General features: G+C 41.8%; 1 protein-coding gene across 2 annotated transcripts in view; it reads left to right on the plus strand.

Moving 5' to 3' along the window:
• The first annotated feature begins 853 nt into the window (after positions 1–853).
• The window catches only part of DMD (dystrophin), a 1,048,023-nt gene continuing 1,035,111 nt past the window's right edge, over positions 854–13,765 (plus strand). Inside the window, exon 1 of one of the 2 annotated variants that reach the window (XM_082219922.1) lies at positions 854–1,051. In XM_082219922.1, coding sequence (XP_082076048.1) covers positions 979–1,051 — 73 coding nt within the window. In that variant the 5' untranslated portion in view covers positions 854–978. The remainder of the gene's footprint in view (positions 1,052–13,765) is intronic. The other variant, XM_082219929.1, reaches the window with a different exon arrangement.

Raw genomic sequence — 13,765 nt, forward strand, 5'->3', positions numbered from 1 at the left:
CGTGCAGCAAATGTAACAGGACAGGAAAGATGCTGTCCTTCACCGGTCTGGATTCTCCAGGCAGGAGTCGGGTTACACAGAGACGTTTGAGCCCTTCCTCCCTGAGTATGGAAAGGGAGGGGCCGAATCCTTTCCAAAGTCTAGATAAGTCAATAAAAGCCTCTCCAAATTCGAATGGCAAATGACTAAAGCCACTGTTACTTTCATAAAGCTGAAAGTCCTAAGGCATCCTAACAATAACTCCCACAGAAGGCGCAAAGGGGACTTAAATGCATTTGCTGTCGTGAACATTTAGTTCCATCAGGGCTGAATCCTGACTCTTGGGTGTGAATTCTAGTGAAGATCCTTGAGGGGTGACGGGGCTTCACAGACAGAAAGTAGAATGGAGCGTCAGACGGATTCTCCTTCTGTATATTTAAGCAAACGCTTTTAAGGAAGGGGGAGGGCTGCTGCTGCTGTTGCTGCTGTTGCTGCTGCTAAATCATTCATGTTCCGCCTTTCTTCGCTGGGCAATTTGCTTTCTAATTGCTCCTGTTTGCATTGATCGGGCGCAGGGCGGAAGGGGACTCTCTGGGGTCTCCCAAGTTGGCTGCTGATTTATAGAGAGGCTCCATTCCTTCTCCTCCGCTTTCACCTTGCTTGGCCGGCTCTATTTTTAAGGCAAGCGCCGGCACCTGTTCCCTCGGATCCCAGGAGCGGAGGGTGACAGCTCCCCTCCTGCCAGCGCGCTCTGCCTTGCCTGCTTAGCGGGAGAGTTTCGCCTTTGCGCTCCACGCGGCGCGCCTGGGGAGGTGGCCGTCGCCAGTCTCCTCCCACCGCCGCTTGGCCAGCAGCAAACAGAAGCCGCTCCTTTTAAAACTTTGGTGCGCGCGCGCGTGTTTTCTTGCTTGAAGGAAATTCCAACATGCGGAGTCGGAGCTGAGCGAGCCCTTCCTTTGCGCGCCTACCCGTTAGGATTTGCCGCTCGTTGCCTTGGCTATGGCTGAATCAGGACACCCCGAGGAAGATTCTGCAGTAGACGAGTTCAATGATATTATCAAGAGTAGATCTGGTAGGATGACGTATTTGACCCTTAAGAAAATATTTTATATAAATATATATTGTTTGGTGTTTTAAAAATCCTCACTTTCCCATGGTTTGGGGACTAGTTTATTCACACAAAGGATAAAGGCTGGCTCCAAAGTTGCTGTTGTGGAAGTTTTCTGTCACAACCAGATGTTCATCTGCCAAGTGAAGGCTGTGCTGTTGTCTACTGTACCAGTGTTGTGTCTACAATAATTTGTGGCAAGCTGTATTCTCTTTATGCTCCAGTTCCGCCTCTGTGGTCAAAAGGCATTTGCACCATTTTACACTGATTTCGTTTGAATTTACTTTATTTCATTTGGAGAGAGATAAATGGCAACACATGTGAGCATACACGCTTTAGACAAGCTAAGAATGAATACTTTGGTTGGATTTCTCTGGGGGAGGCAAGACTTGTGTGCATCTCGAAGGCAACCAATGATACTGTGTTATAAGGAGATCGCAGGGGAATTGTTTAGCATTTTTATTTTCCTGATATATTTTTTTAGTGTTCTGTGAAGTCTTGCATCTGCCTTTGATTATTAACAGAATATTTAAAAATTATTAAACCCTGAGCATGGGAAAAGAAGACTTGTGCCACACACACCGCCCATCCCATGTCTGCCACAGTAGCCTCCAGGTTTTCATTAGCTCGAAAAGTTTGTGGTACTGTTTGTGGTGCCGCTTGTGTAACAGGGAAAAAGTCTGTACTATTGCTGTAAATGGAAGCAGCTGCAATGCTTCTCTACTGGATAAAGTTTCAGTTGCCTAGGCTGCCTCCCTGACTTTATCCCTGGAAAGGAACCAATTCACAGGCAGTGCGAGTATTTATAGTTCATTCAAAATTCACATTTTTTAAAACAAGGGGCAAAACACATGAGTACTGAGGTACTTAATTATGTCTGAAAAGTTATGCACTTGACAAATAGAACAGAAAGCAGATTAATGAGGCTGTCATGCCTCCTCTCTTAGGCATATGCCTGGATTTTATTGGGGGGAACAGCTTCTCTCATTTCAGATCAAAAGGAATAGAGTCAACTAGCATGTAAGTATATTTAAGATCAGCGGAGCCAAGGAGATAACAAGAAGCCTAAAGGTTGCCAGTCCCAAGCCTAATTTTAACATAATTCTGTATATGGATTAAAAGAGGCAGCACATACCTGGTGTTTCAATTAAGTCTGGTTACTCACTTATGCATGCAGTAGTAGCATGTCATAGACTGCCTCATGCATGTTGCATATAACACACTGGAAGACCTTGTTGAAATGGTGCTGGCCTTATGAAATGCTGCACAGATAGGGGCATTTTTGTGCAGCAAGAGTCACATTAGAATCAGGTCAGTGTGTGAAACATTTCCTGGAAGACTTTTCTTGTTAAATTCTGGAGTTACCAAAGCACATCTGGAATAGATTTCTAGTACCATTAACTTCCCCACTAAAAAAAGCTTCAGGTCCCCCTCTCCACCCTACATTACACTACTTAATTCTGCTTTCCTGCTTATATGTCTGATGTGTTTTTACAGTAAAAAATTCGAAGCTGTCTTGAATGCAAACCATTTACAGTGAAACTATCAAACATCTTTCTTTTTCTGTAGAGTCTATTGGTGATTCCGTCCTAATCTTGGGTTGTTTGCAGTCTACCTGGGAAACTGGGAATGCCACCCACCAGTGATGGCACCATTCCTTTTACTGATGTTTCATTGAGGTGAAACATCAAGAGCTCCTGATATTTCCAAAGGCTGCTGGTTTGCAGCTCAAACACCAGATTTGTTCTTTAAGTGGTAAACAAGTCAGAAACTGAAATCTTTCAATATCCTAAATAAACAAGCTCTGAGACTTACAGAATGCCGAGGCTGTGGGACAGTTGATATATTATCATGGGACTCTAGGGTTAGGATCTCCCATCCCATCACTTTTTTTGCAAAGGCTTTTAAAGCTCCCAACAAGTTGAGAAAAGCCAAAATTCATGAAACTGCAGTCCTGTGCACGTTTAGGAATAACTGAACACAATGAGAGTTGGGGTATGTGCACATTACTGCTCATTCCACATCTATTGTATTCCCATTGCTAGTTTCTGTAGAGTATCTGTAATGAATGGATATGTTTTGAATGATCAATTAAGAATATGCATGTTTTGGGCAAAAGCAGCAAACAATCTGCTGCTGCTGAGTCTCCAATATTGGAGGCTTTAAAAGTATGTGTCATGCTGTAAGTTTTAAGCCTGGTAAGTCTTGCATTGCTGTCGGAGCAAGGTTCCAATAAAACTCTCAGCTTTTGCAAACTTTGCTGTTTTGTAATCTGAGCTTCTTAAGTGTATTTCTTTTCTCTTCATCCCTGCTCAGACTTCGCAGCTAGGCTATCTCTTACTGTGAAGAGTGAAAGAGGTCCTAAATCACGGGAGAGGAGTGATGTCTTTTTAAAGTCTCAGAAAGCAGAACTTTGCTACCAGAAGCTGTGTCACTGCAGGTTGGAAAAGCTGGACAAAGAGAGCGCCATTGATTTCTTTTCCAGCATAGTTCTCTGATCAAGATTGTATTACCTTCTGAGGCAGCCTCTGAGAATATTTGATTTTTAAGGACTAACACATATTGCTGTGGCTACCAAGTGGAAAGGATTACAAAGAAATTCTGTGAAAAGTTGTAGTACTAAGCAGGGATTTTGGCCATTTGACAGAAAGTTAGTTTACTACATCCTGGAAATGTTTTGATTGAAAGCACTTCATGGGGGAGGGGGGTTTGAGTGTGAGAGAGCAGCAGATGGTTTGAAGGACCATTTTCAGGGATTTGTTTTGGAGAAAATGTACTGTTCAATGAGTGACTCATGTTCTCTGCTTTAACATTGCCTGTGGTTAGTTCCACCCTCTTTATTCCCACTTAATAGGAATGTGACACCAGACAGAAGCTGATGTGCAGGAATAGCAGCTGTGGGACAGCTTTATCCTGTGCATGTTTATTTGGAAGCAAATTTCATTGACTTCGCTGCAGAATGCTCTCCCAAAGTGTGTATACGATTGCAACCTAACAGTTGGTTCACTTTTGTCTTTTGGATACTGAGGTAGTTCCTATGTCACAGTGAACCCAGGGGTGGGGAACCTGTGATTCTCCAGATGTTAGATTCCACTGATAGGAGATTAGTCCACAGCGGAGTGTCACACAGGTTCCCACCCCTGTGATCATCCATGGTTTATCTGGAAGAACCATGATAAATCACAGTTCATCAAGCCCTAGAGAGCCTTGGGTATGCACACTCAGCCTCCCAGTTCCTATTCACGACCCCAAGGATGAAATCGTAATTCTGGTTCCATTAACAATAATCAAGCATTAAGTCTGAACCCTAAACTGTGGTCAATCTAAACAGTTTTTTTAAAAAAGCAGTAATAACCTAGCTTCACGACCCATCTTATTGTTTATTCCTGGCTCTAGTAATACTACTGCCAATACAGATCCTTGGGTACTTCACTGCTTTTCTCCCCAGGGTGTGAAAATCTGCCCTAGATTTTCCCATTCTCAAACCAATTACTAATCCAAGGATCTGTCCTCTTATCCCTTGGCAGCTACTCAGGAACCCTTTTTGGAAACCTAAGTACGTCTACAAAGTCCCTCTTATCTCATGCTTTTTGGCTCTCAGAAAAGAATTTTAAGAGTTCTCCACTGTATGCCATTCAGACTTCATGATTGTCAATTAGTCCTAAAAACACCATCTTTTGTCACCTTTATTTGATTACGTTCTTATTATGTGTTCCCTGAAAAAATGCAATTCAGGTGTAAGGATCTCTCCAAAGTTCTCATTCAGCTTAGCTTTCTTTAATTTTCCTATCCTTTTACAGCTTTGTCTGTGCATTTTCAGTACTAAGCAAGTTGCTTGGCATGAGTGGGACTTACTTCTGAGTATGTATGCATGGCCTTGTACTGTTGATCTTTTTTTATAAACATGTTGTTCGAATGATTTTTCCACTATGTATTTAGTAAAGTGAGGATTGATGATACCCATTTTTCCAGCATTTCCTCATTTCCTAGCTGCCTCTATCCTGCAGTTCCTGGGCTGCTGTTGGCTATCCTGAATTGTACTCTGGATTGTTGAGTCTTGGGGTCTCTGCAGGTGACAGTAAATAGGTGGTTTAATACTGTATTACAATGAGTAGTGTGATACACAGAAACCCTTTGTGATACATATTTACAAGGAATTTCATAGGAAACAATGTAAAGATAAGCCCTTTTGAGACAGCCTTTGCTGGCTGGAGCTAATGGGAGTTGTATTTTATTTTTTTATTTTTTAAAATTTGTATACCTCCTTTCATGGCCTCGTTGTGATAGTTGGGGTACCAGTACTAATAAACAGGTTGTGTGTGTTGTGATCTTGGTGATAACACTGGTGCATCTTGGTTGACTTTTATATGACTTTATTTCTCTGGGGTCCCCCCCCCCTGAAAGCCTTTCTCCACACTAGGGTAGATGTCAGTGGGAATGACTGTTGTACTTCTGTAACTGTAGTCAAATAAAAAGAACCCAAAAGCACATAAAATGTTTCTTTACACTTTTCCTTTGGGTATTGGTACAAAGCATAGCCACAATGTGAATATTTATTTTGAAGTCAAAAGAGCCTGGAAAGCAGCTTTAGATATTATGTTGCATCTGGAATAACTCAGCTGGAGGTCTTGCTAACAGGCCAAGAATAGGCATTTAACAGTTGTCTAAACAGAACTTGGCTGGCTTCATTTGCATCACACTTTTTCGTCTCTTTACCTTTAATACAATTGCTTCTCCCCCTGCTCCCCCCCATACTAACTACTGTTGTGTTGGAAGTAAGTTGTGTTATGGTTTTTTGAGATTTACTGTCAGTTACCAGTTCGTTGCATTGCAGCCATTGTCTGCATGGACAAAAGTCTGTGGTCTGGTTTTAAGATTCAATTCTGGGCTTGCAAAACCCATAGGTTAGCAACTGGGGATGAGTGTCTTTGGACCACACACTCCCCTTCCTCATCTTCTCCCTTTCTCAGTGCTTACATCCTGCTTTAATTAAACCACAGTTAGCCATTAATTCAGAAACAAGGAATTGTAGTTTAATCTCAGTTTACTTCCCCAGCTGCCTCTTAAGGTCTACCAGAGGATCATCTGGGGAGAGAGAGATCTAACTTTCCAAAAGCTTCCCCTCCTCTTTGCAGCTTATCTTTGCTGTTTTGTTATATGGTTCTAATTAATTGCTTATGGTAAACTAGGCTGTGAGGCTACCTTGAAAAAAGGTCTATAAATATTTTAAGTAAATAAACCAGGGAACATAAACCTCAGCTTGAAGTTGGTTTCATTTCCTGGTTAGTTTGCTGTTGTTGGCATCTGTTTGTCTCAGGAGACAAGGGAGGAGTGTGCAAGTTGAAGTTATACTCCTTGAGAGTTACAGTGCCTGCTGTGGCTGTAGAAACCAATATGGGAGAGACATGTTTTGTTGCAGGTGGGGCAGATGAAGGCATCCAGTTGTGCTGCTGCAGATACACCATGGTGTTCCTCCTCTGAGCAGTCATTCCTCCTCTGGGTGCTGTGGATACACGGCCTGACAGTCTGTCTCCAGGCACTGCAGTCATCTGCAAGGGATTCCCACACAGCAGGGTTGATGTTGCCAGCCTTCATGTCTCATTTGCAGACAAATTTGTACTGCAGAGTTGGTCTGCCAGTGGACCTGGTGCCTGAAGCCAGCCCCCCCTTAGAGCAAGTGCTTGGGGATCCTGCCATCTTCCCTTCTGTGGACATAACCAAGTCAGGCTAGATGTTGCTGTAAACTGACATTAAACAACAGTTCCCCATGTCCAAAATAGTGGCTAAGTGTGACATACTTATTAAACAATGATGTAAGCACTGTGGGAGGGATGACGGGAGGAATGAGAAGACAGTGGAGGTGAAGAGTAAGCAAACACTCCTATTGGTTGTTCCCAGTTGTTAAAATTTGGGTTAAGGAATCCCATGGTAGCACACTCTTCTGATGTAACATGCTGGTGTTTAAATGCCGTTAGAATTCAACCCCAGCCCCATACTGAAAATACTTTCATGTCCCATTTTAGGTAACCATCCCTTTGCTTACATACAGTGGCTTTTGGGTTGCATCCTTAATCAGTGAGATAAGATACGGGGTTCAGAGAAGCACACATGCTTAGATTTCAGTTGCCCTTGAATGTAGAGTCAGCACATAAAAGAGTTATTCTCCAGTGTTCTGAAGCCTCTAATATGTGTTTGTTTTCTTTCAGCCTGTGAATCCTCAAAGCTATGACTAGGAAATTTCCATTTGTGCACAGAAAGATGCACTTTTAAATCTTTACTGGCATAGTTTTTTATATGATCTTTAACTTGCACTACTTGCTATGTCGGAAGTAATGGGATTCGAAAATCTTCTTTCTTTTTTCACTACTAAAAATGCATTTTTCATCAGTCCTTACTCGGTTCATGTGTGGGCATTAGGTTGAATTCACTTGTCACTGCCCCAAACTACCCAGCCTAGTTGCCTGTCGATATTACAGTAAATTTCTTATATTTGGCCCCATCTGCACTAAACAATAAAAGTGCTATTACACCAATTTAAACGGTCACGGTTACAATTCCTGGAGTTCCCTGGCAAGAAGTTGATTGGTTGTTAAATCATTCCAGGGATCAGAGGTCTGTGAGGGGGGTCACAGAATGGAAGTGCCCACCTGCATTAAAATAGTATCATTCCATTTTAAACAGTTGTGGCTTCCTCACAAGAAACCCCCAAAAAAGTATTTTTTAAAGGTGCTGAGTCCCGTAGTCTGCTCCAGTCTTTGCATTCGGTCAAGCAGAGTACTATCCTGGTTTTACACATTTTAGTGGGCACTAGACTTTAACACTGATTTATAGATATACTGTTGTCTTAGTGGGCTTTGGGAAGTGAGCACAGAAGAAAGTCCAAATATGCTATAGCTTTTTTTGGGAGCTATAGATCTCCTGCATTTATCTCAGCTTGCAGAGAAAACTGAGGTCCTAAATCATAATACGCCACTGGTTACATCAACTTTTTTTTTGGTCAGTTATCACATGTTGCATTTGGATACTTGTGCCTATGCTAAGTGGATATAATTTTGGCTGTTGCATTGATTATCTTTACAACCTTATATTGCTGGAAAAACATATTGGAGGTTAACTGAAAGGGACCAGTTGAAATGTATCTTAGCATGCCACAGAACGTCCAAGGAAACCTCAGAGCAGTTCACAGTTGAATGGTAAGAATCTGTTTGCAAATAGCTGTTACTAATCTCAGACAAAAGGCAGTTGTCAAAAACAGGTGCCAGATGATGGCATATAAACCACTAATGGTCAAAAATATGAATCATGCAATGTTTCATGTATCACTGGCTTGGCATCTAATTTTTTTAGCTAGTTATCTTGACTTATTCTTGGTGGGTCTCCATGCAGTTGGCAGAACAACCTAGGCATGGCAAAGATCTGTAATAAGACCCATGAGTAAAGGCATTCAAACAAGTCGGTACAGTATGTACACCATCCTATCTTGTTGTCCAAGAACGTTAAAGCCAATATATTCAAAGCATTTGTGGCCTACTTTGAAGAAGTATTTTAATTTATATTTCTCTGAAAGCTCCACCGCCTACACTGTACTCCCTGTACTCCCAAAGGAATGCTACTGTACTCCCAAAGGATTGCTACTCCATCTGAAATCTGGATCACCTTCAAAAAGTACTTCCATGAAAAGGAGAAGGGAGCGGCTTTGGCACTGATGAATCAAGATTAGAATTCCATGAGGAAAACTTATTCAGAGGTGAAGACTGTTTTCTGAAATTGGGGTGGGAATGCACTTGTTTTCTGAAAGTGCACAAGCCAAGTTTCAGAACCTAAAGGATAACCTGAAAATCAGAGGAGATTGGAATGAGGGCTTGTCTTGTCACTTTTTATAGGAAGAGGTTCCACAGCATGACAAGGCTATATTACTCCCTTAAATGTTCTTTAAATGGAAGCTGAGCACCAGAAATGCAAGGCCACAAATAGAACAACTTCTTTTCCCTTATAGAGGCTTTGGACCTTTTGACAGGGAAGTTGTGTAAGAGTTAATTATTCTCAGCACACAACTATCATCTTAGGTAATCTTCAGCTGTTGAACTCCTCTAATGTAGACTTTTAACCACAAAGACTATGAAAGGATTCACTCCAGTAATGGCAATGGACTTCAGTGACCAGATTGTTATTCTTGTTTTGCTGTAATCACCATGCAGCTAATAAAAGGTTAAATGTAGATTCTGGTAGACCTTGCCACGGACTAAACACACACACATACATGCACATAGGGCTGAAAGGCAGGAGGAGATAGGGAATCTCATCCCTTATATAAAGATCAAGGGAGTGTCTATTCAGACACCTGTTTGAGAATTTAGCTCTTTGTTTTGCAGAAGTTCCAAAAGACTGTATCCTTGTGTATTGATTTTGACTCTTACCTAGAAGTCTTTGGAGGACATGGTCCCATAGTGGACAGACTGAACTGGAAGCACCAGTGACAACAGACACTTGTGAATAAACTCCCAACTCCCATATGAACTGACCCAGACCCTATGATCATCATCTGAGGCTCTTCTTCATGAGAATTACAGAGGGTGGCAACATGAGAACAGACCTTTCCTGCTGTGGGTTCCTGTTGTTTATGTATTTATTTGATAAGTTTACATACCACCCTTCATCCACAGATCACAGCCACAGATCACAGCACATTTCACAACATAAAAATACAAAATGAGAACACAAAATACATAATAAAACAAAAACAAACCAATACCCCCCCCCCAAAAAAAAATTGTGGAATGCTCTCCTCAGGGATGTTTACCTGGTGCCTTCATTATATATCTTTAGGCACCAGGAGAAAATATTTCTCTTTTCCAGGCCTTTGGCTGATTAAACATTCTATGGCCTTCTAAATGTTTTTGTGGGAGGGGGTTATTGGTTTTATTTTTTATGTCTTTTGTGTTCTTATTTTGTATTTCTATGTTGTGAACTGCCCTGTGATCTTCAAATGAGTATTGTAGTGGTATACAAATTTAATAAATAATAATAATAACCTCCCTTACCCAGAATTGGGAGCTGTAAACAAGACCTTTTTTCTTAGCTAGCACTAAAGGTGCAAAGGATTTGATGGGGTCTGCCCTCACATCAGGACATTATGAAAATAGGTATGTCTTGGGAATCTGTATAAAACATGGCAAAACAAAACATAACAAAACTCTCTTTTCCCATGAATTACATTCACTCAGGAGTTTAGATCTGTTTTCTTTCTTTTGAAGGCAGGACAGATCAACTAAAATAGCTTTGAGGTAAACTTGCTATTAAGAGACCAGGTAGCCTGCTGTTGAACAATCTGCATTTCCATGACCTGTCATTTTCTGTATGATGTTACCTTGACAACATACATTGAGCTCTAAATGTTACCCGCTCTTCATACATAACTCAAATGAGAGGTTATAGTACATGTTGCTAAATAAAACTTGGAATATAATCTGACAGTGGTCAGAAGCTGCCTTTTTCTACTGAATAGCCTGCAGACTATTTCCTGGGTTCTCAGTGGCTTAAAAACTTTCATTGCACAAAATCTTGTGTCAACTCTCTAGAGATCACAAACATAAAAACAAAGCAAAATGTCAACAGTTGGAAGTAACTGGAAGGTTTTACTCCAGTCTCGTATTATTGAGCAGCACCTCTTTATATGCATACCAGCACCTCTGTCCAAAGTTGCAGTGAGAGCAAGAGAGAGTGGAAGTGTGGAGTTCAAAGAGTAAACTGAAATGAAATAATTTATTTGACCTGCATTGCTCCCCTCCCCTCATAAAATGCTTAACAAGAAAACAAATATAACATATCCCATAGTCAGCTGGAAGAGCTATAGAAACATGAGCTATTCCATCTATCGACACTCCCCACCATGGCGAAAGTAAGGCTTTTGTATGAGTCGGACTGGAAAGAACAAGGAGTGGAGGGATCAGGCCAACTGTTGAACAGGAGTGGAAGAGTGCAAGCTGGAAGGGTAATTATGATTGAGGTCTCTTGCATTAACACTAGAAGAAGACTTCCAGACTTCCATTCTCACAGTGCCATCCAGATGCCTGTGGGAAACCCGCAAGTAGGATTCAAACACAAGAACACTCTCCCTTCCTGTGGTTTCCAGCAACTCGTATTCACACGCGTTATTACTTTGAATTGTGGAGGCAGAGCATAGCCCTCATAGTAGCCTTCAGTAGCCCTTTTCCACTGCTGAATTCCTCAAACATTTGCTGCTAGTTTACAATAGTTCCTAGCTTTGTTCCATCAAACAAGGAACAACACAATTGTCGCAAAGTGTCCTGAGAAGAAAAAGTTGCCTTCGTAAATTGCCCTTTTCTTTCTTTTTTTGGTGCGGGGGGGGGGGGAGCTATATAGCCTTGTCCTATAACAACCAGTTTAGGAAAATTCCTTCCAGTAGCACCTTAAAGACCAACTAAGTTAGTTCTTGGTATGAGCTTTCGTGTGCATACACACTTCTTCAGATACACAGTGTGCATGCACACGAAAGCTCATACCAAGAACTAACTTAGTTGGTCTTTAAGGTGCTATTGGAAGGAATTTTTTTATTTTGACTATGGCAGACCAACACGGCTACCTATCTGTAACTGGAACCAGTTTAGGAAATGTGTGAATGTTGGAGATACTTCTCACCTGCCACTCAGGAATCATAGAATCATAGAGTTGGAAGGGATCCAAGGATCATCTAGTCCCAACCCCCTACAATGCAGGAATCTCAACTAAAGCATCCATGACAGATGGCCATCCAACCTGTGCTCAAAAACCTCCAAGGAAGGAGAGTCCACCACCTCTCACGGGAGTCTGTTCCACTGCCAAAGAGCTCTTACTGTCAGAAAGTTTTTCCAGATGTTTAGTCAGAATCGCGTTTCTTGCAACTTTAGTACCCTTGGATGCAGTTTATTAGGCCCTGGAGATTTGAATTCATTCAAAGTAGCTAGGTGTTCTTTAAAAAAACCACACCTTTTAATCTGCTACCCTTCATAGGCCCCAGGGTGACCATTTTTTATACTGTATTTGAAGGACTGCCCAGTCCATTCCCTGCTTAAAGATGGGAGAGCAGGAGCATTGAAGTTGCCCCAAATTAGCACTGGGACAAGTCACCTGGAGCTTCCCCACTATAGCGATATGTACTGTAATTCTATTAAATAATGGCAATTGTTTATATATCTCTCTTTTTGGCAATGCACCCTCCCCCCTTCAATTGGCCCCACAGAAGCATGGTAGGCTCCTCATGATGGGTTTCAAATAGGCCTGAAGACCTTTAGATCCAAGTACCGTATGTCTAAAGACCTGGTTGCTTACACCTGCTTTCAATTGAATAGCAGTGTTAGTCTTTGGTTTTTATATTGGATTTTCCCCATTGCTGCTGTTTTTACTGCAGCCTTTGAACTTCATTGTGTTTATGGGATTTGTATTATGAATTTTGTATTTCATTGTAAAGTGACTTTTAATGGTAATTTCATGCTTTGAATTGCCTCAAGAGATCTGTTTCAACCTTGAAAAGTGTGTGTGTGTGTGTGTGTGTGTGATATGTGTGTATATATATATATATATATATATATATATATATATATGCTTTCGTAGATTTTCACGGGTATAGGAATGCAGGTTTTGGTGTCTTCGGGTGTCTTCCCGTGTAAGAGTCGGGGTGTCTGTGCGACGTTTCGACATCTTCATGAAGATGACGAGTGAGACCTCGTCGAAACGTCGCACAGACACCCCGACTCTTACACGGGAAGACACCCGAAGACACCAAAACCTGCATATATATATATATATATATATATATATATATATATATATATTATATATATTATATATATATATGGCCTTGAACCAATATGGAAATGTCAGTTTTGCAGTGCTTTTGAGTTTCCAAATAGAGCCAGTGAGAATGAATAAAAAAACAGAGTTGGGCTAAATATTTCACCAGTGTGGCCAGGGAGAATGGTGGTTATAGTCCAACAACAAGAGGAGGGCCACAGGTTAGCTACCCCTGTGGTAGAAAAATACAGAGGCGGCTCTGCCACTAGGCAAGCTGAAGCAGCTGCCTCAGTTGGCAGAAGCCCCCAAGGCAGCAGCCTTATGGGCGCCCAAACACCTCTCCAGAAGTTGCACTGGTGTCAGCTGAAATCAGCTGGTATCAGTCCTGAAATTGGCACTGGTGCCAGCACCACTTCTCCACCAGCGGCGGAAGTAGAAGAGCAGGCAGAGAAGAGCTGGTGGCAACAGATATGGTGGTGGCAGTGGGTGTGACAGGGCAGGGAAAGGCAGCCATTCTCATTTTGCCTCAAGTGGCGAAACAGGAAGCACTGTCCCTGGATATGCAGTGAATGGCAGGCAGTATGTCAGAGGTTAAGAACTGTTGCTATAAAACCCATTTTAGTCATAGGTTGTTGGGGATTGTGGGTGGGTGGGGATCTGTGCAAAGCAAGGAGGCCAGTTGACAAGTAACTCTATTGCCGTATCACAACCATTGTGAATTCCTTGCCAAAATGGATTGTAGGGTATATACCTCTCTAGAAACTTTGTTTTTCATAGAGAGCAAGAAATATGGAGTTTGCTATACCAACATCTGGATGAGTCTGAGAAGACACCCAGCAGAAAAGTATCAGTCGGCATGAGGGATAGGAGCAGAACAGGGCAAGGCCA

This window comes from Podarcis vaucheri (genome assembly GCF_965113315.1).
Source record: "Podarcis vaucheri genome assembly, chromosome: 4".
NCBI classification, from domain to species: Eukaryota; Metazoa; Chordata; class Lepidosauria; order Squamata; family Lacertidae; genus Podarcis; species Podarcis vaucheri.